At 41.8% G+C, this 26,814-nt stretch overlaps 2 protein-coding genes across 4 annotated transcripts in view; one reads left to right on the forward strand and one right to left on the reverse strand.

Annotated features, from left to right (window-relative positions):
• Window positions 1-599: 599 nt before the first annotated feature.
• AAMDC (adipogenesis associated Mth938 domain containing) lies at window positions 600-10,054 on the reverse strand. 3 transcript variants are annotated; one of them, XM_032680469.1, is made up of 4 exons: window positions 10,003-10,054; window positions 6,237-6,387; window positions 2,981-3,076; window positions 600-2,247 (listed from the first exon to the last, which is right to left on the reverse strand). In XM_032680469.1, the coding sequence occupies exons 2-4, from the start codon at window positions 6,366-6,368 to the stop codon at window positions 2,107-2,109; spliced, it is 369 nt and encodes a 122-aa protein (XP_032536360.1). In that variant the 5' UTR covers window positions 6,369-6,387; window positions 10,003-10,054; the 3' UTR covers window positions 600-2,106. The 3 variants fall into 3 exon arrangements, with proteins under 3 accessions (XP_032536360.1, XP_032536359.1, XP_032536361.1); XM_032680468.1 differs by having other exon boundaries at window positions 9,909-10,018; XM_032680470.1 differs by lacking the exon at window positions 10,003-10,054 and adding an exon at window positions 9,873-9,891.
• A 303-nt stretch (window positions 10,055-10,357) lies between these two features.
• RSF1 (remodeling and spacing factor 1) overlaps window positions 10,358-26,814 on the forward strand; it is a 64,625-nt gene continuing 48,168 nt past the window's right edge. The window contains exon 1 of the mRNA XM_032678688.1: window positions 10,358-10,571. Coding sequence (XP_032534579.1) covers window positions 10,373-10,571 — 199 coding nt within the window. The 5' untranslated portion in view covers window positions 10,358-10,372. The remainder of the gene's footprint in view (window positions 10,572-26,814) is intronic.

Below are 26,814 nucleotides of genomic sequence, written 5' to 3' on the forward strand. Positions count from 1 at the left end.
GAAGACAAGGATGGAAAAGACTTGCAGCAGATAATCTCCTTGTTGACACTGAAATTTTGTACTGATGGTGGTGAAACTTAGCAGTTTGCCTTTAAAAACAGAAATCCACTTCTTTGCACACTGCAGCTCCCTGTTTTGGAAGTGGAATCTTCTGTATCCTACGAGTTGCCAGATGAAGGGAAGAATAAAGAGGCTGCAGCACAAAGCTGGGTAGGGCTCACCTCTGAAAGTCACCTAGCAATGCAATATGGGCTCTGCTCCTCACATGCCTTTTGGGAGGATGAATCGTGTAGCAGCAGCAGTGTGAGGAACCCACAGTTTTTCTCAAATGCAGAACCTGGGCTGAGCAGTTTTGGTGAAAGTGGCATCACCATTAATGTGCCACATTAACATGAAAATATATTTAAAAAAAAATAACCTGGAGGAGAAAGATAAGGTGTTTGCTCAAGTTCTAAGTGTAATTCACATTCCAGTTTTTTAAGTACTGCACTGTCCTCTCAGCCAAAGCCTTACAAAGCCTCTTCCTATTTGAGGCTGCCTTGAGGCCCAAAGGCTGACAAAATAACGCAAATATATGACCACAATCAAGAGTCAAACCATTTTCACTGTAAGATAACAACATTTAATGCAAAAAGCCTTCACACTCTGTGATTTGGTAGGAACTCGTTCTGCTGGCATTCCCTTGGGATGACCACAGTCTTCTAGGTCAGTGGTTCACCTTCTACTTCACGCCAGGCAAGTTATTCAGAAAAATATCATAGTAGCTACAATGAGCATTTTACCAGCTGCTGCATCACAGAACACAGATGCAGCTGGAAAGGCAGTTCCTGCTGGGTTAGATAAGATTTTGCCTCAAATATAGCTACACTAACAGAAAACATTGCTGTAATTAGGAGATTGCATGATAAAACTTTCAAGTACTCACTTTCCCTTTACTTTTACACCACATTGTTTTTTATCAGATAAAAGGTTTTAAATGATTACTACAGTAAATAAACAGAAAAAGAACATAGTATTTTGGGGGAGTCATTGTGTTCTCATATCAATCTAAGCCTCTCTGCTACTGCCTGAGTAGCATCAAGTGCCTCAGGGCTTGTACAGCCTCATCTTTGTACTTTCATTAATACACACAAAATCAATATGCACAGAACAAGAAATAGTGACCCTGGTGGAAAAAAAAATCTACTTAATAGAAGCCCATCAAGAACAACAACCAAGAGAACTTTTTAAATTTTCAGTGTAATAATATACTTGTTGGTGCAGCATTTAAATCATCAGATTATGCCAACCAGTAATAATTCTCACAACCATCCCTAGCTTGCCAGCAGCACCTTGCTAGCAGCAATTTAGACTGATTTCCTAAGGATCAGCATTTTATGCTGCTGCAAACTCTGATTTTGTAACGCATCTTTCAGATGATTTTAAGCATTTCTGAATAGGTATGTATTGGACAACTCAATCCTCAGAACTGGCAATTAATAAGAACATTCTTTAGGGCCCATATTTTATGTCTATACCCTGTAGATGTTTTCCTCTTTGTCAGGTTCAATAAAAAATTTAGAAGTGTTACATTATGTGATGTTCACGAAATAGCAAATATCCTGACTGAAGTCATCAGCAGGATGCAAAGTTGCATATTCTGAATTTACTTTTTAATTTTGTTTTATTTTTAACTACTTTATCCAGTGATGGCAAAGTGCTTCCTTACTGCTTCAGATCTACCACTTGACTGTGCTCATTGGCTATCTTACGGCTGCATTCCAATAGCCAATAATGTAATTTTGGGACATTTTCTAATAAAAGCATTCAAAACATAACCTTCTGATTTAGTCAACAGGTGAAAAGTTAAATAACCAGACTACGGACAGCCTTCAGAGGAAGGTTAGGCCAATCTTAAGAATACACAGAAATTATTCTGTAATTAAATAATTTCATTCCCAGCTCCATTTTGTGAGCCCTCAATTTGCTTAAATCCTGAACTAATAAACTGTCAGCGCACAAATGCCTTGGCACCTAAGTTCACACTCTGTTGACTGTAATTTGATTCAGCAGAGGTGTGTCCGTGATTTGGCTGCAGTCAGGGGAGGCAGGATGAGCTGTAAGGCTTCAGCAGGTTGAGTGGAAGACTCCCCCCACTCTGACACCCTGAGCAGCCAGGGTGTTGTACTCTGCCACAGCCTTCTCCGTTTGCAAGACCAACACATCAATCCCATTCTTCTTCAGATAGTCCACGGTGGATGCTGGAACCTCAGAAGAGAAGAGGAAATGGGAAAAGCAAGTGTTAGATTCTTTTCCCCTTACACTGGAAGGCTTGAAGAACACTGATGCCATTTGTTAAGCACCACTTAAGTAACTGCTAATAGCCAAAATGATAATATGCTCCGATATTTCTAAGATTGATTTAATTTTTTCTCTTCAATAAAGCCACTTTTATATCTACACCTCATATATCTCTTTAGCACACTTTAAAATGCAGTCCTTTCTTGCAAAAATAAATAGAATTGGAGCTAAAGGTATTTAATCTAAATAAAGTATTACTCATCCCACCAGAAAGCTAAAGAGTTGTTTCTCATGAAGTCAGCACTTCTGAGCTTTCTGTAGCTAGTTTATCTGCTGAAATGACGCCCTGGCAACATTAGTAACAAAAATGCCGAATTATCAAAGTATTCACAGCAGGCTAGAGAGCCAGTTTATCACCTATTGCAAGAGGAGAGGGCTAATGACATACTGAAAAATTCTCCTTGTTTCAGTTGCTCCTGTAGCAGGACATAAACCTGTTTACTGCTTGACATTGACACTAATACAGAGGAACTCAAATGATGTTTCTTTCAGAGGGACCCCTGACAGGAGCTCAGTCATGCTAATCCGGAATTTCTTCCCTCTTGGTGGAGCATCTTCAATTTAATTTTTTTTTCCCTAATCAGAGGGAGAGGAAAAAAAAACAGTGCTAGTTTATGCTTCTCACAGAACAAAAACCTACCTGCAAAGCCTCATTCATGCCACGGCCAATCACCACAGTTTTAACACCCTTCTTGACGACTTCTTCAAGGTCAGCGGGCTGCACTCCTGGAGAATGCTAAGTGTCAGGGAAGGAAAATAATAGTCTGTATACTGACAGCATCAACCAGGAAAGCTGTGTCTGTGTGTTCTGAAACTGTTCACAGAGCAGCAGGGTAAATTAGCCATACCAAAATGTAACACAACCCTCTTTTCTGCGTACACAGAGGAGGTAACACTAGAAACCGAAAAAGGTATTTTATATGCAGATGAAGGATGACAGTTAATCTATTGATGGTTATATTATAACTCCTTATTAAACAGTCAAAAAAAAAAGATACATTACACATTTCTAAGACATTTATGTCTAACTACTGGCATTTTATAAATATTAACAGTTAAAGTGAAATCAATAAATGGCAACATACTGCTGTTTGATTTCAAATTAACAAAATCTTTTTGTAAGAAAGATTGTGGCAAGCCAAAGTTCACTCACTTTAAATACAAAGAGCTCCTCAAATAATTAAAATGATTAAATTATTTTCTTGTTTACTTTGCAAATCTCATTTACCAAAGAAGACTGAAATGTATTGGGTAGCTTCATTTCAGTTAACAGCTTCTATTTCTGTACTATTCTTTATTTTGAGAAAGGAATATTTGAAACCAAACCCCTCCAAGAAAGAAAGAACTTTCATAATACATTAAATTAGTTTTTAAAGAAGCACACTTGTTTATTCCTGGCACACTTTAAACATATGAATCCATAAATACACCTTCAATAGTAAAATAAAATATTATTATGTCACACTAACTCTCCTGGATTCAGTTTCTCTGTACAACCTGTGGCTAGAATTTGCCCCCTCTTTGGTGTGCACTTCTATTTTTAAACCATAAACACTATTTCTCCCCCCTTTTTTAGTAGAATTCTGAAGCTTTTTAGAGGTCTGAGATGTTTCTCTACTTCAAGTGAGAGAAACTCAAGTAAGTAAGTAAATAAGGCTTGTCAAGCTGAAACAAATGATCTCCTGAAGCCTTCCATGGTAGAGTGCAACTTCCAGTGAATGCTTTAAACCTATTCCACAAGAAAGTCTTTAGCCTGGCTGGTATCTGAAGTTTCAGTAACAGAGATGATTCACCTCTATGGTTCTCCAAGTTCACAGAATCACAGAATACCTCAAGTCGGAAGGGATCCATAAGAACCATTCACAGGACTTCCTTAAACTAAACCATATGGACCATTAGTCTAATATGGTTATTAGTGCTTAGCTACAGAACCCTGCAGGGCCAGTTACACAATTTTCCTGATGAAAGAATGCCATACAAGACAGCAGTGTGACAGCAGAGAAGGAGAGGATGCAATTTATTTCCAACTAGAGTGTGGGACATGACCAGCACTGCTTGTTTCCCAAACTTCAGTTCCATCTACCTCAGGAAAAACACGCTCAAAGAAAGTAAGCACACTGTAGTACACCATAAAAAAAACACACAGAAAATGCACCTGTTGAATCCCACTGATCAATTTTTTTACACTTCTTCTCAAGTTGGAGATGCAATCTAGAAAAGCTTAGTTCTATTCTTAATATCTGTTGTCTGCTATTTGTTTTAAAAGCAAATCACCTATCTCCTTATAGCTGCAAGGATGGGACTGACCTACAGCAGGAGCTTTACAGGCAACAAACCCTAAATAGATATTTTTTACTTCCTGATTATATAAAAAGGATGGCAGAAAACCTACATCTCCAAAGAACCCAACCATATTTTTTCTTCTGCAATTTTAATTTAACATAGACTTGTTTATTCTTGTTTCATTTGCAGAACTCCTCTAAAATTTATGGATTTAAAGATTTTATCTGTGACATTAAGATATCAGTTGCTAGAAACTTCCAAAAGAAAGCACAACTTCTTAATGTCAGCAAATGCTTATAATTTGAAACCAAAGTTTTTCAGTGGTTGGAATGAATATCGATATGTGACTGAGCTGGAAACTAGTTGGGAACTTTTCAGCTACCCTATATGTTCTGCTTCTCCAGTCCTGTGCATATAAACCAGGAAAACAATACTATCAAACAGTGACTCTCACCACATGACCCAGCCCTTTGAACAGCCAGTCAAAACTTTGGTTTTTATAATCAGACCATAAAGGAAATACAATTTAAAAGGTTACATATACAGCTACCTTTCTCTCTGCAAGGTGCAGATATGTTTGCACGACAGCACCACCTTTCTCTTGGCATAAACTTACTCTGCATAAATTGAGCTCTGATGGCTTAAAAAAGTTCTGTTCCCCCCAAATACTACAGTTGAAGTTCTGAAACCAAAGGTTCTGCACTTCAGTTGTGTCAAAATGAATTCAACAGAGCTGTATCCTCTGTGTGGATACAGCTGCAGGTGCTGGGTCTAAGCCCTGGTCAGTACACAGTTCTTCTGTGCTTTAACTTTTGCTTTGAAAGCGTGGAACTTTTTTTTTTCTAGCCAATCATCTATGCCAGTGCAAGCTCTAATATGGGGAGAATTATCAACATCGAGTTCCTAACACAATAGATTCAATACTGCTTCTAAATCTGGAACATCAACACTGTTCCATGCACTTTTATACAATTCTGATTGCATTTACAGATAAACTTTAAAAATTACAAGGGCAAGCACTCAGTATAAGGCTTCCAAAAGAAGTCATTGTGTGGTTAGCCAGGCTGAGCTTTTCACACAGAAACTAGTGCATATGACACTGCATCTGCATATTTTTCCTCTGAAATAAGTACAAGAGACCCCAAGGAAAAGGATATAAACTAAACCACATGCATTGTTGTCTTCCAAACATGTAAGGTCAGTGACTCTTGATTTTTTTACTTCTCATAATTTCTTTTCCTATCTCACTCAAGACAACTTCTGTGTAGACGGTCTGAAGAGAGGTTGCTACTGGCATCTTATGGCAATTGCCCTCTTAGCCAGATGCAGGATGTTGTTTGAAAGCTCTAAGGTGTGTGATTGTTATTTGGTCAGGGTAGCTGTGAGGACTGATGGCAACAGTTGCTACATCCTGTTGCATGTAGGACACTGTGCATCTGCAGCCCTCTGACCTCTCCACAGTCACCTCTGAAATGTACATTCAGTTCTTACCAGGAAAAGTCTAATGGCTAGAGGAAAGAAAAAGGCAACTCACTGAATTTCTGGCTGGAACTGTTCTCTGGACCATTCTCAGAGCCCTGTTTTAAATGCAGGGTAGTAAACAGTGAACTTACATTAGTCCCAGTTTCTCGCCAATCCCATGTCCGGCTTCCTCCCGGCCATACTTTGCAGTCCTTATATGTTGTAGAGCAGCCTTTCACCTTCATCTGACCCCAAGAAAGGGAAGCAATTTCAGGGGAAGACATCACAAAGTTGAAACAAAGTCTGGAAAAAGGATATTTAATATATAACATCAGGCCAACATATGCAGCACTTTAATAAAAACGGAAAATTCTGTCCTTGCCCCAAGGAGCTAGGAAGGAAACACTATTACAGACTTCATCCACGTGACTTTGTGACAACAGACTTGAACTGAGGATCAGCAGATTTGTTGAATTACCAGTCCTCTTGGGGATTTTGTGCAGGATTTTGGGCAAATCATTTTATGTGCTAAATCTGTACAAGTACTGGGCGTTCAACTTTAAAAACTATCAACAGGGATCAAGTGCCAGAATATCCTCTCACATCTGGGTTTTAATCTTCTCCCTAAAATGTACAATGAAGATGATAATAATTTCCTAAAATATCTGAGATCTACACTATTACCTTGGCTGCTTCACTAAAGTGGCAAACGAGGCTAAAAAGAAATGCCAAACAAACAAACCCAACAGAAAAGCCATGAACCAAACAGTGGCACTGCCATATTGCTACAGCAAACAAGACTTCCAGGGGTGTAAAGTGGTCAAATCTTCTTTCCCCCATCCCTCCTGACAGAGGGCAAGTCTCCCACAATAGTTATACATCCAAATAGCAACTTGTCTAATTGTTTGACCTCAATCTTCATTGTTTCAACTTAAACCCATTGTTTCTGAATTTTTCTGTTGGGAACAAGTAGAACAGCTTAATTTTTGTCTTTTTCACCATTTTTTTTTGTTTTCTTGAGGATTTCACTCAGGTTTTTCTTCTCTTCATTTAGATCAAATAAACTTCCTTTCAGTCATGTTTTCTAAATCTCTGCTTATTTCCTCCTTTTTTTCTGTGGCATCCAGCAACTGGTGTGCATCTTTCTTTGATGTCTATTGCCTGGAACTAGACAGAGCCTTATTGGTGCCGCTACAGACCAACTGCTTTTTAGTGTGTGCCGCAGCAAGGTTTGGATCTGCTGTCACAGGCACTGCTGGGCACCACCAGGGCAGGGGCTCTGCCTCACAAAGTACCGTGTTATCTCACCGTGTTATCTCACCACTGAAGCTTTCACCCTCCTCACAGTCCCTCTTGTTACTGCAGTCTGATTGCTTGTGTGATTTGGGCAGTAGAGGAAAAGAGAGGAATCACAGGGTGATGATATACGCTGGAAGTGTGTTAGACTAGCATGGCAGTCCACTGACACACCTCAGGGGTAGAGTCACCTTTCCGCCCTTCCAGTTCACCTGGTCTGAAATCCGAATTACCAAGAAAACTGGCTGTTTCTGCAGTAAAAAGAGGCTCCACCTCTGGCTAATCCAGAAAATCTCTGTGGCAGATCCTTCCAGATACACAGATTTTCATCCTTTACTTTCTAGTTGTTTAAATTTACCAGGAATTGAATTGTGTAAATTCATCATAGGAACCCTGGTGGCACAGATTAAAGGCGCTGCCCTTGCAAAAGAGAAATCTTTGGAAGACCAGGCTTCCAGTCCTCCTGGAAGCCTCCCTTCCCATCTTGCATGTGCTACAACAGACACAGCACAGCTAGACGAGACATGCTCTCCTCAGATTGCCAGGAGCAGGTCTCAGTATCCGCCTAAAACATTGCATGAAGGAAAAAAGGCATTACTTTGGATCCAGCATAGAACTGAGTTTGCCAGAGGTGCTTCTCACACAGGATAGTGGGGGGATTCTTTTCCTTCTCACTCCTGTGTGATGTTTGTGGCACATATGTCCTGCTGAACAGGAAGCCAGGCAAGAAGCTACAGGGGACTGGAACTTGCTTGGATTCATATATCCTAGATTCTCTCATCACACATCCATGATGCAAGGGATTCAAACAAAGGCCTGTATGACTCTTTTTCCAAAAGTCTGCTGAAGAAATAGCCAGCAGTAGTCCCAACAAAATGAAATCGAAGAGTAAAGGTGGAACAAACCCCCCAGAACCTGGCTCTGAAGAATGAAAATAATTTTTGAGTGTACTACTTTTGAGAGGAAATGGTGGAATTAGACCTGGAGGTTGGACAGAGGTGAATGAACGATAAAATGATCAGGAATATCAGCTTCCCTAACCCAAACAGTACTACAAGACTGGAACTGTGCAATCAAACAGGCACAAACTGCAAATGGGAGAGCAAGGATTCCATGCTATCTTTTCCAAAAAGCACAGAAATAAGTAAGTAGCTGAAATGAAGAAACAAAATTTACATGGCATAAATAGAAATTGGTAATCTAAAACTATTTCCCATAATACTGCCAGAGAATATCAGTAAGGGCAGGCTATTTGAATAAATATGAGTGTCTTAGACTAGAGTAAATAAGAATGAACTTATTGACAAGAACTTTGGACATTCTTTGATGAGGGGCATGGACCAATCACCAAGGAGAAGGAAAATAGTTCTCGGACAAATTATTTTTTTAAATTACTGACTGTGAGAAATGTACAGTATAAAAACATATAGTAACACTTAAAATAAAAGAGACCTTGAACTAAAAGACTTGAAAGTACAACCTAAAATAGCAATTTCTGTAAACTGTGGTAGTCGAAACACAAAGAGACAAGGAGAAGAAATGGTTCGGGGCTCTGTAAGCAAAGTCATGAAAGTTTAAAAACATCAGAAATAAAGAAAGCAGAACTTAAAACAAGGCAAAATCCAAGTTTATGCCAGGAGACTATAGGGAAAGAGAGAAATGAAGCAGTGGCTAAGGATGGCAGAAGACAAAAGTAGCTGAGAACGAAATGGAAGAAACTTGAGATTGAAGTGCAGTTGTGCAAGCAGGTGGATTTTGAGATTGCCAGCACACCTGTCTTCTGTTCCAGAGCAGCACCCACCAATGACAAACAGAATAAAAGAGGTGAACAAGGGCAGTGCACCTGATAATATTTTATCGAGACACTGCAGAAGGAAAGAAATGTTTCATAAAATCCAAAGGGCAACTCGAGACCAAGGAAGATAAAAGTGAAAGAGAAAACTGGTGTATGTGAAATTTGGGGCAGAACAAACTCCTGTAAGGGATCAGAAGACAATGTGGTTCTCCAGTACTGCCTGGGAACAGGGTCAGGAGGTGGAGGTGAGAGACTTCCCATTCCGGGGGATACAGCAGCTGGAGAGGCAGGTCAGGATTAAAAACAGACAGCAGAAAGGCAAGTAAAAAGGCCGGGAGAAATTTAAGCGAGCTGTGTAGGGAGGGGGAAGACCTCAAGTTTATAAAGGAGGAAAACATATTTCGGGAATTCGGCAATCCCACTTCGCCGGGGAGCCTGGTCAAGACGAATTAATCGGGGAGGTCACGGTGGAAGAGGGTCGCTGGTGAGAGAAGGTGAGGACGGCACTTCGGGAACAAAGTGGGGAGAAGAAGGATGCGAGGACAGAGAACCCAGGGAAGCACCACGGGATGGGAGCGGAAAAAGGGAAAGTACAGCTCTGGAACCCCTCGAAACATGGCCTTGTGTGACGGGGCACAAGGACCGGGACCAGGACCCCGATCAGGACCAGGATCGGGGTTGGGATCAGGACCAGTACCGTGACCAAGACGGGGACTGGGATGAGGACCGGTACCGTGACAAGGCCCAGGCTCAGCCCAGGACCGGAGTCTCCCTGCCCTCCCTCCCTGCCGCCCCTCACGCCGAGCTCCCCGACGCGCCGCACTCACCGCCCCGCGCGCGCGGACCCTTTGCCCCGGCGCGCCCCGCCTCCACCCCGCCCCCGCGGGGCAGGGGCGGGGCCTCCCAGCTACCGCCCTCTCATTGGCCAGCGCTCCCCACCCTCCCCGCCTCCGCCCGCTCCGATTGGCCAGCCCTGCGGTCCGTCTCCGCCCCGCTCCGCCTCAGCCCCGCCTTGTTTTCATTCCCCCGCGCCGCGCGCGGCGGAGGGGAGCTGGCTCGCGCCGCTCTGGCCGCCGCCCCCTGCCCTCCCCTGCCTTCGCCGTGCCCCCGGTGCATTGTGGGATAGTGGCGGCCCGGCCCGGCAGCGCCCCCTCCTCCCTCCCCCTCCCCAGCTCCTTCTCCATCCCCAGGTCCAAGATGGCGGCGGCGGCGGCTCCTCCGGCCCCATCCCCGCCGCCCCCTGCCCCGGCGGGCCCGCGGTGCCCGGGCTCCTGGCCCAACTTTGCCGTCGTCTGCTCCTTCCTCGAGCGCTACGGGGCCCTGCTGGACCTGCCCGAGCTGCCCTTCCCTGAGCTGGAGCGCGTCCTGCAACCGCCGCAGGAGCCCGGAGACCAGGGTGAGCGACCCCGACACGTCCCCCCGCCCGCCCGGCCCGGGCCGGCCGGCTGAGGGGGGCCCAGGGGGTGGAGGGGGGGGCCGGGGCTGTTCCCCCCCCGCCTCCTCCCGGCCCCGGGGGTGGAGCGCGCCGAGGGAGAGGAGGGGCCTGGGATTCCCGGGGGGAGGGGAGCCCTCGCTCCCTGCTTTTTTTAGGGGGGAGCAGCTATTTGTTGGTGGAGGGCGGCCTATGGCAGGGCACGAGAAGGAGCAGGGGCACCTCGCCCGTCCCCTCTCCTCGCTCTCAGTGCCGCCTGTGACCCCCCTCCGTCCCTCCCCCCCCCGGCGTTTCCCTGGGTTCGTTCTCGAGCTCTGTGCGGGTGGGACTCCTTGCAGAAAGGAGGGATAAGCTGAAATAACTATTTTCGTTGAGCTTGGCGCCGGCAGCCGCTCTCTCTTCCATCTCCTCCCTTCCCCCCAGCTTGGGGGTCGCTTCACAACCCCCCCCTCCCCCATATATCTTATGTATTTAATGTATCTGTCTGTTTTTGCTTGTCGGCCGAAACAAGGAGGGAACACACGCACAGACACACACACGAGGGAATGTCCTGATCCCCACTGACCTCCCCCCCCACCCGCCCCTTTCCTCTCTGTGTATGTGGGATGAGGAATGGGGGGCGCGGGGAGGCCCCGAGCCCCCCCCCCGGCTGCTGTTGTGGGCCGTCTCCTCCCCACAAACACAGCCAGCCATTGTGTGCCACCTCCATCCCTCTCCTCTCCCCCCTCCTCCCTCATCCCCTCTGTAGTTGCGGGGGGGATAAGCTGTGGCTGCTCCCCCGCCGCCACCTGAGACGTGCGAGGTGGAGGGATGGGTTGTGCACTCCGCCGTTTGCTTTCAAGCTGCTCCTCCTCTCCCCTCCTCTCTCCAGAAGCAGGTTTGGTTGCCTGACTCTCTTTAATTCCAGCTCCCCGCGACGGATGCGGGAGGGCCTGGGCCGAGAGATCAGCCCGGCGAAGGAGGGCTGTATTGGAGGCAGCCGTAGGAATACGGAGGGGAGGGAGCTTGTTGCTCTTGATCTCTTGTCTCTGTTATTCGCTTGGTTGTTGCCTCTGCACTCTTGCCACATAGGGAGACCATGGAGCCCACGGCGCATGCCCGGCAAGGCCCCTTGGAAACTTCCTGCTGCTGGAGAAGCCCAGCGCGGGGCTGTTTTTGGTCCAACAGACCCTGCTTTTCCCCCAGAAGACACCCGCTCTCGCCTCCTTCCCCCCAAACCCACCCTATCTGGGGCGTGTGCCATTAAATCGGCGTGTAGGTGTTTCCTCTCGTAAAGGAAGTTGCTTTCTGCCAAGTGCAGATGTCCTGCCTGTGGGTTTGCAGCATCAGCTGCTGAAATAGAATGAAATGAGATTAATGTATTTTCTCCTCGTGTTGTCTGGTGCCTAGTCAATATGAAAACAAAAAGACAGCTGAAATCTGCAAACTTCTTAAAGCAGGGTTAACTTTCTGGAAAGTATGTATTTATATTCAGTTCCCCACCACTCCTGTACCTTTTATGTTATATAAAGGACTCATTAGAAAAAACGTTGTTTTGTCAAACTGTTGCAAAACGTATTCGTAAAAATCACCAACGCACTTAAAAGTTTGAATTTTTAACAAAAATAATCCTTTTAAAGTAACGTCTATAAAGAAAACTAATGCTTTTACTGTGACACAATGTCAGTGGGTGTGCAATAGTAATTTTCTTGTGTGAAATGCAGAAAAAATTAAAGTGAAAGGATGAGATAGTAACCTGTGTTATGAGTGTATATACCTTTGATTAAACAAAAAATAAATTCCTGATGACTTTTAATTGCATGATGGGTGGGAGGGGTTGTCAATAGGATAATGTTTACTGCATAACTCTCTTCTGAAAAGGTTTTGAATTATTTGTGGAGTTTGCATTATGGATTGATTTGGTAGTTGCCAAGTTTTTAAACTTTTCTCTGTTTGTTTTTTCCCTTCCTGTTTGGCAGAGGGCGGGTTATTCCCCCTTCCCACCCCCCCACCCCCAAAATGGGAGGAGATGCAGCTTCTGAAAATATACTCTCTGAAGTACTGGGTTTTTTTACTTGTGTCTGGTGTAGATGATGTGTTTGGTTGCATTTTCTCATCTCTAAGAAAGAAAGTGTGGAGCTATGAAAAACAAACTTGTATGATTCTTGATACTTTGTGTGGTGACTGGTGTGACAGGGGTTTTCTTTTCCTTTGATACGACCAGCTCCTTGGGCTTGGTCTGTGGTGCTGGTACCTGTTACCTGGAGTATTTTGTGCTCTTGCAAAAAGAGCTGCAGCTACTAGATTTTTCTACGTGATTTTTACTTCAAGTAATTAAAGTGGTGTTTTTAAGGGTACAAGTCATAAAGTTGCTAAACCTAGACTGAAAATTGAAGTGGCTCTTTTATTTCCGAACATCTATTATTTACCAACTGTATGTAGTTTTCCTTGGAATGCAAAAGGGGTTTTGATTTCAGTTATATACAGTTAGTTTCACTTTTGATACCAGCATTGCTTGACAGTAGATTTACAATGGCAGTAATACATAACAAAATCTAAGGAAATAGCTACACAATCCCAAAGTATTGGGGTTTTTTCCTGAATTTCTTAAAAACTGGAGCAAGTTTTAAATCTCAACTGTCACATAACAGCTATTTGTAACTCCTTTCCATATTAATTTTGCAATCAAGAAAAGGAATCAGTAGCCTAGGGGTTTTTTTAGTTATCTTTAAGAATGTTCTGATTCTCAGCAGTTGTAATTTTAATTTTTTTTTTAAGTTTTGTTTGTGGTTGGTTTTTTTTTTCATCTTTTAAACATGGCCTATATTGTCTTGTCTGAAGAGTTTCTCTTGGGAGATGCCAGCAGAAGTTATTTCCTTTATATTAGGAGCCCCAAGGAGAACTCAGGGATTAAGTTTGAATGTTGTTCAGTAGTTGTATAACAGTCATATTTTCTTCCCTGTTAATAATTAGAACAAAGAACTTATTCCTTATTAAGGCAACAAGCTACAACCTTCCCTCACAGGAAGGGATGCTGAGCAGATGTTGACAGCTAGGAAGCTATCAGTTATTTCTTAGAGGGATTTTAGATTTTTTTTTTTTTAGTGCTTGGACAGCACTTAAACTTTGCTGTATTGCCTCTCCTAGCTGAGAATTTCAAGACAGCAGTGCTTAGGTATGAATAGTTTTCAATAGTAGTCTGACTAGTTTAGATACCAAATTAACCTGAGTTAGTAGCAGGCTAGATGTTTTAACCATGTGTTCACAGGTATGGTCTTAAAGTGCACAAACCAATTTAAAATGTTCTTTGGGATTTACTGGGTAACATAAAACATACTTGAACAGGAAAGTAAGAATGTGTGGTGTTGATTTCACCCATTGCTTTTTAATAGTGGGATAAACTGGTAGCCCTGGAAATAGTCTTCTTACAAAGGCTGTATGATGAAACAGCTCAGCTTTTCCAGCTGGTGGCTCATTTGAAAGTTGTAGCTATTCAAACAAAGTAATAAGACCTGTAGTTATCTGAGGAAGATTTTATTTTATGACGAATAATTATCTTGCCTTTATGAATGCTTAGTTTTAAGTACAATGTCATGACTTGGGTTGGAATTATGACAAACTTCTTGGGAAGGACTGAAGTTGAGTGTCTGTCAAGATGGTTAACAGTGTTAACTCACAAAATTCGCTAGTTTATGTGCCTCAAAAACTAAATGGTTTCTTGTAGGTTTTATTAAAAAGCTGTGTTTTAACCCCAGTCAGCAACTCAGCCCCACTCGGCTGCTTGTTGACTCCCCTGGTGGGATGGGGGAGAGAATTAGAAGGGTGAAAGTGAGAAAACCTGTGGGCTGAGATAAAGACAGTTTAATAGGGAAACCAATATGAGGAATTTATTCACCCCAGCCCACTGGCAGGCAGGTGTTCAGCCATCTCCAAGACAGCAGGGCTCCACAGTGTAAGAGTGACTTGGGAAGACCAATGCCATCACTCCCAGTGTTGCTGCCTTCCTTGTTCTTCCCTCAGCTTTTATTGCTGAGGATGACTCCATATCTATCATCTGGGATATCCCTTGGGGATATCAGTTGGGGTCAGTTGTCCTGACTGTCCTGTCCCAGCTCCTTGTACACATCCAGCCTCCTTGATGGCGGGGAGGGACAAGGAGCAGAAAAGGCCTTGGCTCTATGTAAGCTCAGCAATAATAAAAGCATCCTGGTGTTCACTGCCACAGGTTGCCCAGAGAAGCTGTGGCTACCCCATCCTTGGAAGTGTTCCAGGCCAGGTTGGATGGGGCTATGAACAACGTCTGGTGGAAGGTGTCCCTGCCCCTCACAACACTGTTGTGAGCACAGATCCAAAGCACAGCCCCATACTGGCTACTATGAAGAAAATTAACTCTATCCCCTCAAAATCTAGCACAGCAACCCAAAATATGATCTTAACTGGAACTTCTGAGGGCTGGGAGATGTCTTTACAACCATATTACTGTACTTCCAGGTGCAAAGCTGAGGTAACGATATAGACCATCCTGCAGTGTGCCATGGTGTTGCATCTCCTTTGAGTCTGCTTGCTTCCAAAGGCAAAGCTGCAAACTGGAACAAATCATCACAGAAAACCAATACTTGTTCTCCTTGTTCTAACAAATACACTCTCTCTGTTTTATTTTTTTTCCCCTGAGAGTTTTTACTTGCAGCGGAAGAGCAATTGCAAATTTAAATGGTAAATATATGGTAGAGAGGAGCAAGAACTATATCTGTATTTGGGACTGTGTTTAAGGAACCATGATATCAAGTCACAACCTCCTTTGTGTTGGTAAATAGCTTGAGAATCAGTATAAATGTTAATTAAGCACTTGGTCTCTTGTGAATGAAAATATTAGTAGAATGTTAGCTTGCACAACAGAGATCTAATTTTACACATGACTACGCAAAACACTCACTGGTTTGCCAGGTTCCCTGGTGTATGAATGGGGGAACCTCTCCCGGAGGTGAATGGCATTTTCCAAAGTGTGCTAGACTGCATTAGCTCATTGATTTTTTTTTTTTGCAGGCTTTTCTTAGCAGAGTGGGGTTTGGTTTCTTCTTCATTGAAATGGTAACAAGTACACATGCTTCGTGTATTCTGTCAGCAAAACTGCATCAGAATCTTGCTGGTAAAGATCATGCTAAAGGTGGTCTTGAAAACAGCGTGTGTTTGCTGTGGGTTTCCAGTCTGGAGCGTTCTCCTGTATTCTCACTGCAGCTCAAACTTCTTTATCACCTTTGATGGCTGGCAGTCACCCCGATAGACTGACCCGGCGTAGAAGTTTGTTGCTTAAATACAGCATGGATGTGTTGTGTTTGTTTGGAGTCTGATAATAAGAACAGTCTTCACATGCTGGCTGGGTTTTAAGTGATGTAAGGAAAGACATGGTGAGGTGCAGATGCCTGGTAGGAGGTTCATTTTTCTAAATCTTTTCTCCCCTTTTCTGTCTTTATAGTGGGAGTCAAGGTTAATGGCAGGCAGCTTATGGAAAATCTCTGCAAACCATTTAAAGTTTCTTTAATTTTTTTTCAGTAGAGAATACCTGATACTACAGTGTAGACCTGAAAAAAAAGTCTTTGGAGCTACCATGCTTCAAAGCAGTAAGTTATATTTCATAAGCTGCTGTATTTTTCCTAAATCTTCTAGATACATAACACCTTTATTCAAATTAATTTCGATGCTGAATTAATTTGTTTTCAGTAGGTTATGCCTGGTTGGTTTTTTATTGTCATTCCAGTTCCTCTGGAGAGCTATACAACATTAAGCTTGAGGGTTTTTACCATTGTCTGAAGAAATTAACAATTAATGTTCACTTAAACTGCTGTTGAATATCTGTATGGGAGAAAGATACCTGAAACTTTGTAGCTGTTTAATACAGCAAGCAAAAGCTAAATATATCTAATGACAAGGAATTTGACAGACTTTCAAGCTCAAGATTAGGTATGTTCCTAATGGAAAAGGTAGTGAAATGGTGCTCTGTTAATGTGATTGATTTTTCTTGTGTTTAGTGTTTGATATCAAACATGTTTGTGTACTGTTGATCGGAAGTTATGGGGTTTGATGTGACTCTTAGGTAAAGTCAGGATACATTGCAGTAACTTGTAATATCCGCAGTAGATTGGTTAGTATTGAAAGTAGGTGATAAATGTGATATGGAAGTACTGTCAAACACTGCTTCACTTAAAATTTAATAATTCATACATGAGACTTGTACATGAGACTTATTATCTGATTTCAATGTAGAAAGATTAGTTCATGTGATGTCCTCTTAGGTAGATGACCAAATTCTGACATATAACATTGGTTGTGTCTGTAATGCTGGATGAGTTGAGTTTATTCACACATCATATATTGCTCCATCTTCTTCATTAAGCATATTAAGTGTGTGGCTATACTGACATTATAAGGCTGCTTCTGCCATAAAACTGTATCAGCTAGTCAGAGGTAGCACTTTTTCATCTGCTCTGCAGGTCTGAGTGTTCATGTGTTTTCACACCCTTTTCTTTGTGAGTAAGAAATTAAACTGCTGTTTCGAGTCAGTCAAGTAGTTACCACCTGAACAGAGGCTGACCTGACTGTGTATGTGTGGAATATAAGTAGATCTTTCCTTTTCTGCTGCACCTGGGGGCTGAACCAAAACAGTTATATCAAAGCCATTAATCTACCACCTGTTAGTAAAATGCTGCATCTTTAACTTAGGAACTAACTATAGGAAAATAAAAGCATAGCTAGTAAACTTTAGAACTTGATGTATTACTTCTGTGCTTGTTTCATTTTTGAGTCTGATAGAAGTTCTACAGTCGTGTTTCTACCATCAAATTGACTCATTTTTTTGAAGATAGACTCCAGTGACTTGGAGCTGATGTTCTCAAACAGCATAATGGGGTTAAATTCCGAGAAAATAAGTAGCAGGTGATCATTCTTGACTGAGTTCATGGCAAGTAAGTCTTTAATGCAGAATTAACTCCTCTTGTCTACACTTTAGTCATGGTAGATTAATCTGACTTTAAGGTCAGCATGCTGTATCCACGTATACTTTTCAATTATTCATTTAGGAAGTTAAGTTTACCTTGGAATTAATTATTTCATAATAAGAGTATGGATGCATATCTTTGTTTTACCTATTCCTGTTTTGTTAGTTTTTCCATGGGGAGACTTTATACCTTTGTGCATTGAGCTGGCATGTCAGCTCATCCGAGTGTGCTCTCATATTTAAGTTGTCAGTGCCAGTTTTAACTAGACTCCACATCTTGTGATCCAGCGTAGAAGACAAGGAAACACTGCTTCTGAGAGAGAAGCAGTTCTATCTCTTTCCAGTAACACTGCCCTTCTGAAAGAGATGGCAGAATGTCATATGGAATGGAAAAGAAGGAACTTGAGACTCTGCTTTCCAGGTACCTATGAACCACAAGATATCTGAAGTGCCCTCCCAAAACTCAAGCCTTCCTTGAGATTGTGCAGGTTCTGTTGGACCATGTGTCTCCAAGGAAGAGCAGTATGCTTTCAGCAGGCAGCCTTACTGAACTCCAGCACAGTTTGGATGGTACAGAACTGGAGGAAAAGCTTCTGATATTACTTCCAAGTCAGAGTCTTAAGGCTTATTTCAGGACAAGCGTATAAGAACCAGGAATATTGATGGAAATTCTTCTGACCAGTGCAAGATGATGTTCAGTGAAAGAAGCCCCATGGCAACGCTGTACTGTGGTATATTCTTCATGGAATAAACATCAAGTGAGTTGTGAGTTGACACCATCATCACATGTAAGCTGGAAGTTATGTTTTGTCCAGTGACCCATCCGCACTGCACCTTGTTCTTGGCCCTGGCCAACTTCAGAGGTCTGCAGAAGCTGTAAGCATTCCTCAAAATACTCTCCCTGCACCCACATTTGTAATTCAGGGGCTTCCTGGGTTTTCTTTGCTTACTATGAACTTCTTTCTCTTGTTTGGGATTACTTCAAGTTAGTATTGTCTAGTGTAAGAACAGTTAGCTGATACACGTGCAATTATTACTACCCACTGCTAGATGCACACACTTCTCAGCTCATCCTAAAGCTGACATTTATATTGCAGAACCAGAGAATGGATATGGTTGGAAGGGACCACAGTGGGTCATCTCATCCAACTTCTCTGCTCAGACAGGTTAATCCTAGAGCATATGGCACAGGATTGCATCCAGACAGTTCCTGAGTATCTCCAGTGAGGGAGACTCCACAACCTCTCTGGGCAGTCTGTTCCATTGTGTTCCAGCACAGTAAAGTTCTTCCTTATGCACAGGTGGAACTTCCTGTGCATCAATTTCTGCCTGTTGCCTCTTGTTCTATTGGTCAGCAGCACAGAGAAGAGCCTGGACCCATCCTCTTGCACCTCCCTTTGGATACTTATTTACATGGATGAAATCCCCTGTCAGTTGTCTCTTCCTGAGGCTGAACAGGTCCAGCTCCCTCAGCCTTACCTTGTAATGGAGATGCTCCAGTCACCCAGTCATCCTTGTTGCCCTCCTCTGGGCCCCTTCCAGGAGCTCCATGTCTCTCCTTACTGAGGAGTCCAGGACTGAACTGGCAAGAAGAGGCAGATGATGGGAAGATAAGTAGCTATCCTGATGAAGAATATTTTGGCTTGTGTGCTCACTGCTGCCTCAAAGCCAGTTGTCTTGCAGTTCTTTGAAAGTGAAGATGATTTTATCATCAAGATCTCTCTCTGGACTGGAGCACTTCCTAGTAGTACAGCTGTGTTCCTTCAGGTTTATGGCTGTTGGGAGTGGATAGAGGTATTCAGGACTTCATGTCTATCTGCCCTAGTTGGGACAAGTGTCCTCTGGTATCCTCACAGGACAGTCTCTGCAGTGCTCCTCTGGGAGGAAATGCAGGTGTATGGCCGGTGGGAGAGCTGAACTTGCGTTCTGGGAGTATTTTCTGGTGTAGGCAGTCTGCCCTGGGGCTGCAGTATGCACTGTGGAGATGGCCCATCCCACAGCAGGGAAACTGCCAGGCGGGCTGCAGCAGAGCAGAACCACTCTTGTGCTGCAGCCTCTTCATCACTCCCTACTTAAGCAGTGATGATGGGGCAGAGCAGTGCCTCAATAGCTTTGGCTGTCAGTGTTTGATGGCTGGCTGTTGATGTTTTTTGAGTTTGGTAAAGTCATCTACTTGGTTCCAGATGTTTAAACCATTGAGCAATAATAAAACTCATAAAAGGTGTGTATATTTTTTTTTTGTTTCACCCAGCCTTTTATTTGTGGAATAGCAAGGTCTGTGGCTGTTCATAACACTAAGGTGATCTTTCCACCCTATTTCATTACTCTTTCTTTTCTCCCCTTTTCTCCCCAAATCAATGAACTTTCCTTTGCTGCAACTGGTCTACAAACCTCGACAAACATTTTAGCATTAACCAGTATTTCTTAGTAGCCTCTAGCATTTGTCAGTCTGTCATATGCAGTTTGCTGTCATCCTGGTACAGTTATTTCTCTCCCCAAGAGCCAAACAAAGCTCTTAAATCTCAAGCAGCAGAGAATTTCTCAGAACTACAGTAGAAATTGTGACCATGTTGATGTCTGTAGTGGTCTGGGGAAAACAAACAATTTCTGTAAGTGAGCGAAGGCCTGTTTCTCAAGATTCTTGTGTTCCAGCAGCTGTGTTTTAGTATTCAATTTCTTTCCATTATGATCATTTAGATCTTTTAGTACATTGGAGAAAAATGCCGCTTACCCTTGAACTCAAAGGTTTGGTTGATATTTGAAGAATGGATAGCAAGTAGGTTGTACCTCACCTTGAAAATCCTCTTTTCCAGGAAAATAGTGGTTATCAGCATGAAACTCTGTAGTTTTTTTGGTTGTCGAGGGCTGTACCATTTTCCTCTTCTAGCAGTTGTCCTGAACCAGTAGTATGCTCAGTGAAGCTGGTTGTTTAAGTTTGTGTGTGACTAAACACTTTATTTCCTATTCCACTTAGTGTCCCTCTGGTACTGCCCTGGCTATTTTCCAACTTCTCTACAGCTATCTAGGAGCACAAGTGCCGGGGCATGTTTATTGCCTCTTAGTATTAATGACTACCAGGATTATAAAGGTTTCCTCCTGAGAATGAGCTGCAATAGTTCACAAAAGCTGTGTTAATTACTGGATGATAAAGTGTGGAAATTTTAGTTTGATCCCAGAGCTTGCAGTGTGGTGTTCTTGTAGTTATCAACAATACATTGCAGTATGGCATCCAAGGTAGAGAGCTGTGTGGTGGGGTGCAACAACAACAACAACAACAACAAAAAACACCTAAAACCCCTCCTGTGTTGCCTAGAGGTGGTGGTTGAAAGGGAACTGGCTTAAGCTGGCCTGAAGTGGCCACATGAATGCCCTAGTTCACAAAAGATACTTCCATTAAGGGGCAAAAGTATCCCTTGAAATTGTGTATTTGAGCTTAGACAAATTCTGTAGTGGACAGCATTAGCTGACCTCTTAAATAACATGTTTGCAATCTGTGTGAAAGTTAACCAAGTTTAACAGTAGGTAAGAAAAATTGATACGGCAACAAGGGAGCTTTGGGAAGACCTAACCTTTATAAGAAGGGAGACGAGAAGGAATAGTCATAAGTCAAGGAATAAAAACACTGTGTCCTAGATGGAGCATGTTTCCAAGCTGGTAGAGGTCTGTGAACTCATATTTGTCTGACAAATGGGAGTAGAGTGGCGAAGATAAGCCTCAGGGCTAAGTGTCCAAGTGGAGGGCTAAGTACAAATTGTTTGAAAGGTGGAAATCTAGCCCTAGTGAAGTACAGGAGGAGAATGTACTCATAGCTAGCAGTAAAATGATGGAAGCTAAAAAGTTCAAGGTGGATTTACAGAGCATTGTGGTCCGAGAAGCATCTTACATAAAAAGAAAAAATCTAGGAAACATGGCTAAAATCATCAGTTACAATGCAATGATTAAGAGAGAGAACTGAGAACTTGCTGAGAACTTAAATAACCTCTTTGCATAAGGTGTGATTATTAGGCTAATTTGTGATATCTTCGTTCTATTGCCTTTCTGACAATAAAAATGAAATATGATAAAAGTGACGTGTTAGGAAATGATGTGGAACATGCTAATAATATGGAAGCATACTGAGATGCTGGGATTAGACATTAGTTAGGCTTTCTGAAAAAAATCAGAAATACAGCTGATAAAAAAATATGCAAACATATCTTTGAGTACAGAAGTGGAAGACAGGGAGTAACGCATTTTGAAGAGTTTAGCAAAGATTTAGGAAATCAAAAGCAAGGAACTTTTACATCTGGTTTTGAGAAACTTTATGAAATTGTAATTTCATAGTTCTGATAGTTGTAGTAGTAATTCTCCAAAGAAAAATACTCTGTTTTCTTTTGAAATCCTGGGTAATTCTTCTGAAGCATAGATAAGATGGCTCATGCTCCACAGGTACTTACACACATGCAAAGTCTTTTAAGGAGGTCACTGATTAAAGTGGTTCACTTGGGTTCCAGAGTGGCCTTACCTGCCATGACCCAAATAGCAACTCTCGTGCCCAACCCTTTCTTTGATGTTATTCTTTGTGGCAGGAGGAATCCGGTGAGCCATGGAGTATGTTTTTAGCCATTGCAGGCTACAGCCAGCATGTTAATGCAAACTGATGTTGCCAGTGGTCTGTGTTCGTGCTGTCGATTTTAAGTTAGGACTAGCTGGGGCTTTGCTTTCTGTTTGTCCCTGATAACCCTCCCTGGCAGAGGGTTGGAAGAACATGAGGGATTGCATCACTCAAGCCGAGTCAACCAGTGAACGTGAGTCAGCATCCAAGTGGTCATCGGTTCAGAAGGAAAACATCATCATAAACCTTAAACTGATTAAACAACTGGAAGTTGGTTAGAAAAAGAGTTGTTTTTTTTTTTTTTGGTCACTGTAGTATAACTAAAGTAGAATTCCTAATTTAGTTTATTTTTTTAGTATCATGGGCAATTAATCTCATTTACCAAGAAAACAGAAGGAGATGAGTTGTTTTTAAATAGATCAAGGTGTAAGATGGCTAATCCAGCCTAAGGGGAAACACTGCTGTGGATAAAATAGTATTGCAAATGGGCAACAAAACTGCAAATGAAGGAGACTTATAAGTATGTGTTAGAAGGGGAAGTGTTTAGAACTAATACCTCCCAGAATATTAAAATTAGCTGTTAGCTCAACAAAATACTCTAGGTAGTATTGTGGTAGGTCAGAGGAAAGCACACCTATTAACATGGAGCTGGAGTTGTAAAATTAACAAAATACCAGATAACACAAAGAATGGGCTGAGAATCTTGGGGAACATAATATTTTGAGTATCTGTACCTACCTCTTGTTTTGTCATTTGCTTATTTGCCTGTATCTTGATTTTAGTGCTCAACTATGGCAACTTCATCTTGAGAGATAACGCAAAAGTAAAGAGGACTGTATGAAGGCTTGTACTATGAACTCCAGAGGAGATTTTTTAAAAGTATTCAAAGCAAGGCTCCTAGAGTTTTGCATTCTTTTTATATTGTAAAACCAGAAAAATAGTGCATTGAATGAAATTCAAAAGTATTTTGCATTTAAACACCTTTTACATGTTCTGTAATTGCAATTGATTGCTGCAAATTATCACTGAGGTCAGAGCTCAGAATGATTTAGACACTGATGAATATTGAGTTGTAGTGAAAATATTTAAAAATAAAACTAATAGCATGAACTTTCTTGCTTTTAAGTTCAACCAAACTCTATGTAAAAAGATGGTTTAAAGCTAACCTAGGGGCAGGTAATCTTGTACGTGTGCTGTGGGTTTTCATTACCCAAATTCTGAAACAGCAGCTGGTGGTCACTGTCAGATCGAGTGATGGATTACACGCGCTGTGGCTCATCATTTTCCTTTCCAAGTGTTGTGCATAAACATGCCCAGCTTTGTTCACCTTCATTTCTGTCTGTTTTGTTCTGTATGGGAAGGGAAGGATTTGGTGTCAGAAGTTTTATGTTTTTTGGATAGTGTTTTTGGGAAGCGGGTTCAGTGGGAAGATTCGGTTGTGGGTTACTTTGTGGCACTTTCCTTCTGTCTGCCCGGCGAGCTGCCAGGCTCTTCCTGATTGTGATAGCATCTATGAGTGGTTGTGTAGGTTGGAGGGTTTTTATCTCAAACATGAGGACTGAGCGATGGCAACATGGAAACAGCAGCTGGAAACTGAGCATCCCTTCAGGCTGTTACCCTCGTCTTACTTGGTAGCTCAGATTAAAGTTGTGTAAGAGGTGGTTGGCAGCAACGCAACCCAAGTTACGGAGTCACGGAGAGGTAACGGCGCTGCCAGTATGGCAAAGGACTCTGTGGCTTTAAGGCTGCCTAGACAGACAGGGGATAATGTGGACCCAAAGCTAACAGTCTTGGCTCCCCTGAGAAGCTGCAACAGCCCCACAGTTATAACCATTCCTTGCAATTAAAAGAATCATGTTATGGAGGTAAATATTTTAATAGTGTTGACAGGTCAAAACATGAGTTTGCTCATAGAAATTTGTAATAAAGAGTTGGTTGTTTCAAGGAATTAAACTTCTGTGAATCTTCACTTCGTATGAGATTCAGTTATCAGCTCACAAGAGGACATAAGTCGTTTGCTTTTTCTGTAAGTCCAAATAAGTCTTTATTTTAGATCTAGACTTGAGGAAGTTGGTGAAAAACCACACCGTGTTTTTATGTACTACTAGCGCTTTGTCAGGCAATTGTCTTGGACAGTTTTGCTTCTTAAATTTCTATTCTCACTTCCTTAAGACATAATGGAAAAAAAGTTGCTACTAGCTGTGAAACCATTTAAAAGAAGCCTCAAATTCTGTTTTAATTGGATTGAAGTTATAAAATTGTTTGTTTGTGATCATGAATTCGTCTGTAGAATGACTTTCATCCAACTGTATGACTACCACATTTCATGGAAATCTTTGTCAGCTGCTAGAAATATTGCTTCCTTAAGACTGTTTTGCCCAAGTCTCTGAGATGGGAGGTGTCTCATTCTAGATACTGGATATTTTTTAAAACTATTTTCAATTTTCTCTTGCACTGCTGATAGACTAATGAACTGATATTGCCTTAGAGCAGAACAAACATGCAGTTACTTATTTCTATCTGGTGGTGAAGTGTGTTATGCATTGCAGAATGACTTGTGTTGGCTTTACCTTCAAAGTTTGCTTATGCTGATCCTTAAAAAAACCTCATGTTCACGTAATGCTGCTGTTTGTCAAATACCAAATGCTTACTGGGTAGTACTCAAATTTTTCTACATGAGTTAGTAACTGCTGGACGTTTTGAAAAATAGAAAATATACGTCTTTGTAGCATGATTATATTCTTGCACTTCTTTAGGGTCCAGTAAATGAAAAATACTTATTATTAAAAATATTAACAGTTTGTAAGACTAGGTTTTCAAGAAAAAATGTCTACAATATTTAACAGTTACAGAGAAAATACTAAGAAATATTTATCGGTTGCTGTTGTTCAGTAAAGTTGTTGGTAAATGCAAGATGAAATGGTGAATCACAGAGTATAAGTGAGACTTACTTGAAGTGCAGGTTGGATCGCCAGTGACTAGAGAAAAAACATACTATTTGGCAAATTAGACCTGGAAAAGGACAGAAATGTCTTTGCAGTAGATCTCATCTGATACATGAAAGAGGATAAGTATTTGTGGAGGGGTTTTTTGTTTCGGTTGGTTGGTTGGGTTTTTTTCCCTGCTGAAGACTGAAGAATGATAACCTCAGCATTGGTAATGAAACTTGTTTTAGAAAAGCAGTTTTTATGCAACCTGCTCTGAATTTTTTTAGTATTGCCTTTTTATTCAAGTGAGAGATGTGAAAGAAAGTGATTTTTTTAGTGTAATTAGTATCCTCCTTTTGTTAATGCTGTTAATGTTAACACTCAGACAGTACCTGGGAAATTTAGCAAAACTGACATCAGATCGGTGTTTCTAGTAACTAAACAAAGTAAGAAATTAAAAAATAAGCGTTTACATTTGTCCTTGTTTTTGTATAATGAACTAAAAAAGGACTTTCATTCACTTGTCCTGTAACAGAACGCATTAAAAGAAGCTTGTTATATTTGTTAGGTGAATAAAGCTAAATAATGCTGAAGGCTTCTTAACTACTGATGTATACAACTTCATGTGTTTAGTCTTGACTTTCACTTATTTCAGTGCACTAAGGATACTTTACTTTAACACAGCAGGATATAAGCTCTTTCATCTGAAGTTAAATGCTGCCGTGCTTAGACGTTTGATTTTGTCTGCCAGAAACATCTGTGCATGGGTAAACTGTATGAAATAAGGTGAGGTCTGCAATGGTAATTCTGTGTCTAACAGGGAGCAAGAGAGTTTAGATAAGGGTACCCCTTCTGTAACTGGTAACACTCCTATATCTCCACCACCTTCCCCCAAGACCTTGCATACGTGGGTTTTCACTGGACAAAGTTGCCAGACACTTTACAACAGAATTAATCTCTCTAAATGTATTTAGCAGAGCTCAGATGTTTTACTTTAGGATGAGCTGATTCTTCCTGAAAGTGTATTTCTCTCTGTGGACTATAAATGGATTATATGGAATTAGCTCAGGTGTAAATATCTGTATTTGCTTAGATGAAACCTACTGCTATACTGCTGCCCTTTCCTAGCTTTTTAATGGAATGCTTATGCTTTCTGTAAGATACCTTGGTGCCTAATACAGACAAAACAGGTCACCTTCATCTTTTTGCTTCTCTGCAGGGAGAGCATTCTGCAAGATGCTCCAAAGGCTGGCTCCCAGTGCCTGAACTGGGCATGATGAGCCACCCACTGCAGCTTGTCCCTGCCTGCATTGTCTTCCAGTGGGGAAAAAACCAAGCTACTAATATTTCTCTGAAGTGGATTTATCCCAGTGTATGGTAAAGCCATGGAGATACATAGTTGCACTCAGGAGCTGTGAAGCACTCCAGAGTCCACTGTTAAAGTGTAGTCTTTGTGATTACTTTTCACCTTTGTCAAATCTGCTCTTTATTTGAGAATTATAATTACACAATTTAGGGCCAAGGAAGGAAATGAGGAGGATTTTTTGTTCGTGGTCTAAAAGTCTTGGTTGTTTTGGAGACTGAAATACCTCAGCAGGCAAGAGTCCTGGAGTCATTTTAGAAGATCTTATTTCCTGATTTATACTGTTGAGAATGAAAGATACCTGTTCGGCCGCGTCATTGCTTTTATAGGCTGTGGTCCCAGCAGTCTCAGAG

Source organism: Chiroxiphia lanceolata, chromosome 2 (assembly GCF_009829145.1).
Source record: "Chiroxiphia lanceolata isolate bChiLan1 chromosome 2, bChiLan1.pri, whole genome shotgun sequence".
In the NCBI taxonomy this organism is placed as follows: Eukaryota; Metazoa; Chordata; class Aves; order Passeriformes; family Pipridae; genus Chiroxiphia; species Chiroxiphia lanceolata.

What these genes read in the sequence shown, in the direction of transcription:
- AAMDC (XM_032680469.1), bottom strand. Translation starts at nt 6,368, where the DNA reads ATGTCTTCCCCTGAAATTGCTTCCCTTTCTTGGGGTCAGATGAAGGTG. An exon ending in GGCGAGAAACTGGGACTAAT is followed by an intron (nt 3,077 to 6,236) that starts GTAAGTTCACTG and finishes CCTGACACTTAG; the next exon opens with CATTCTCCAGGAGTGCAGCC. An exon ending in GCATGAATGAGGCTTTGCAG is followed by an intron (nt 2,248 to 2,980) that starts GTAGGTTTTTGT and finishes TTCTCTTCTGAG; the next exon opens with GTTCCAGCATCCACCGTGGA.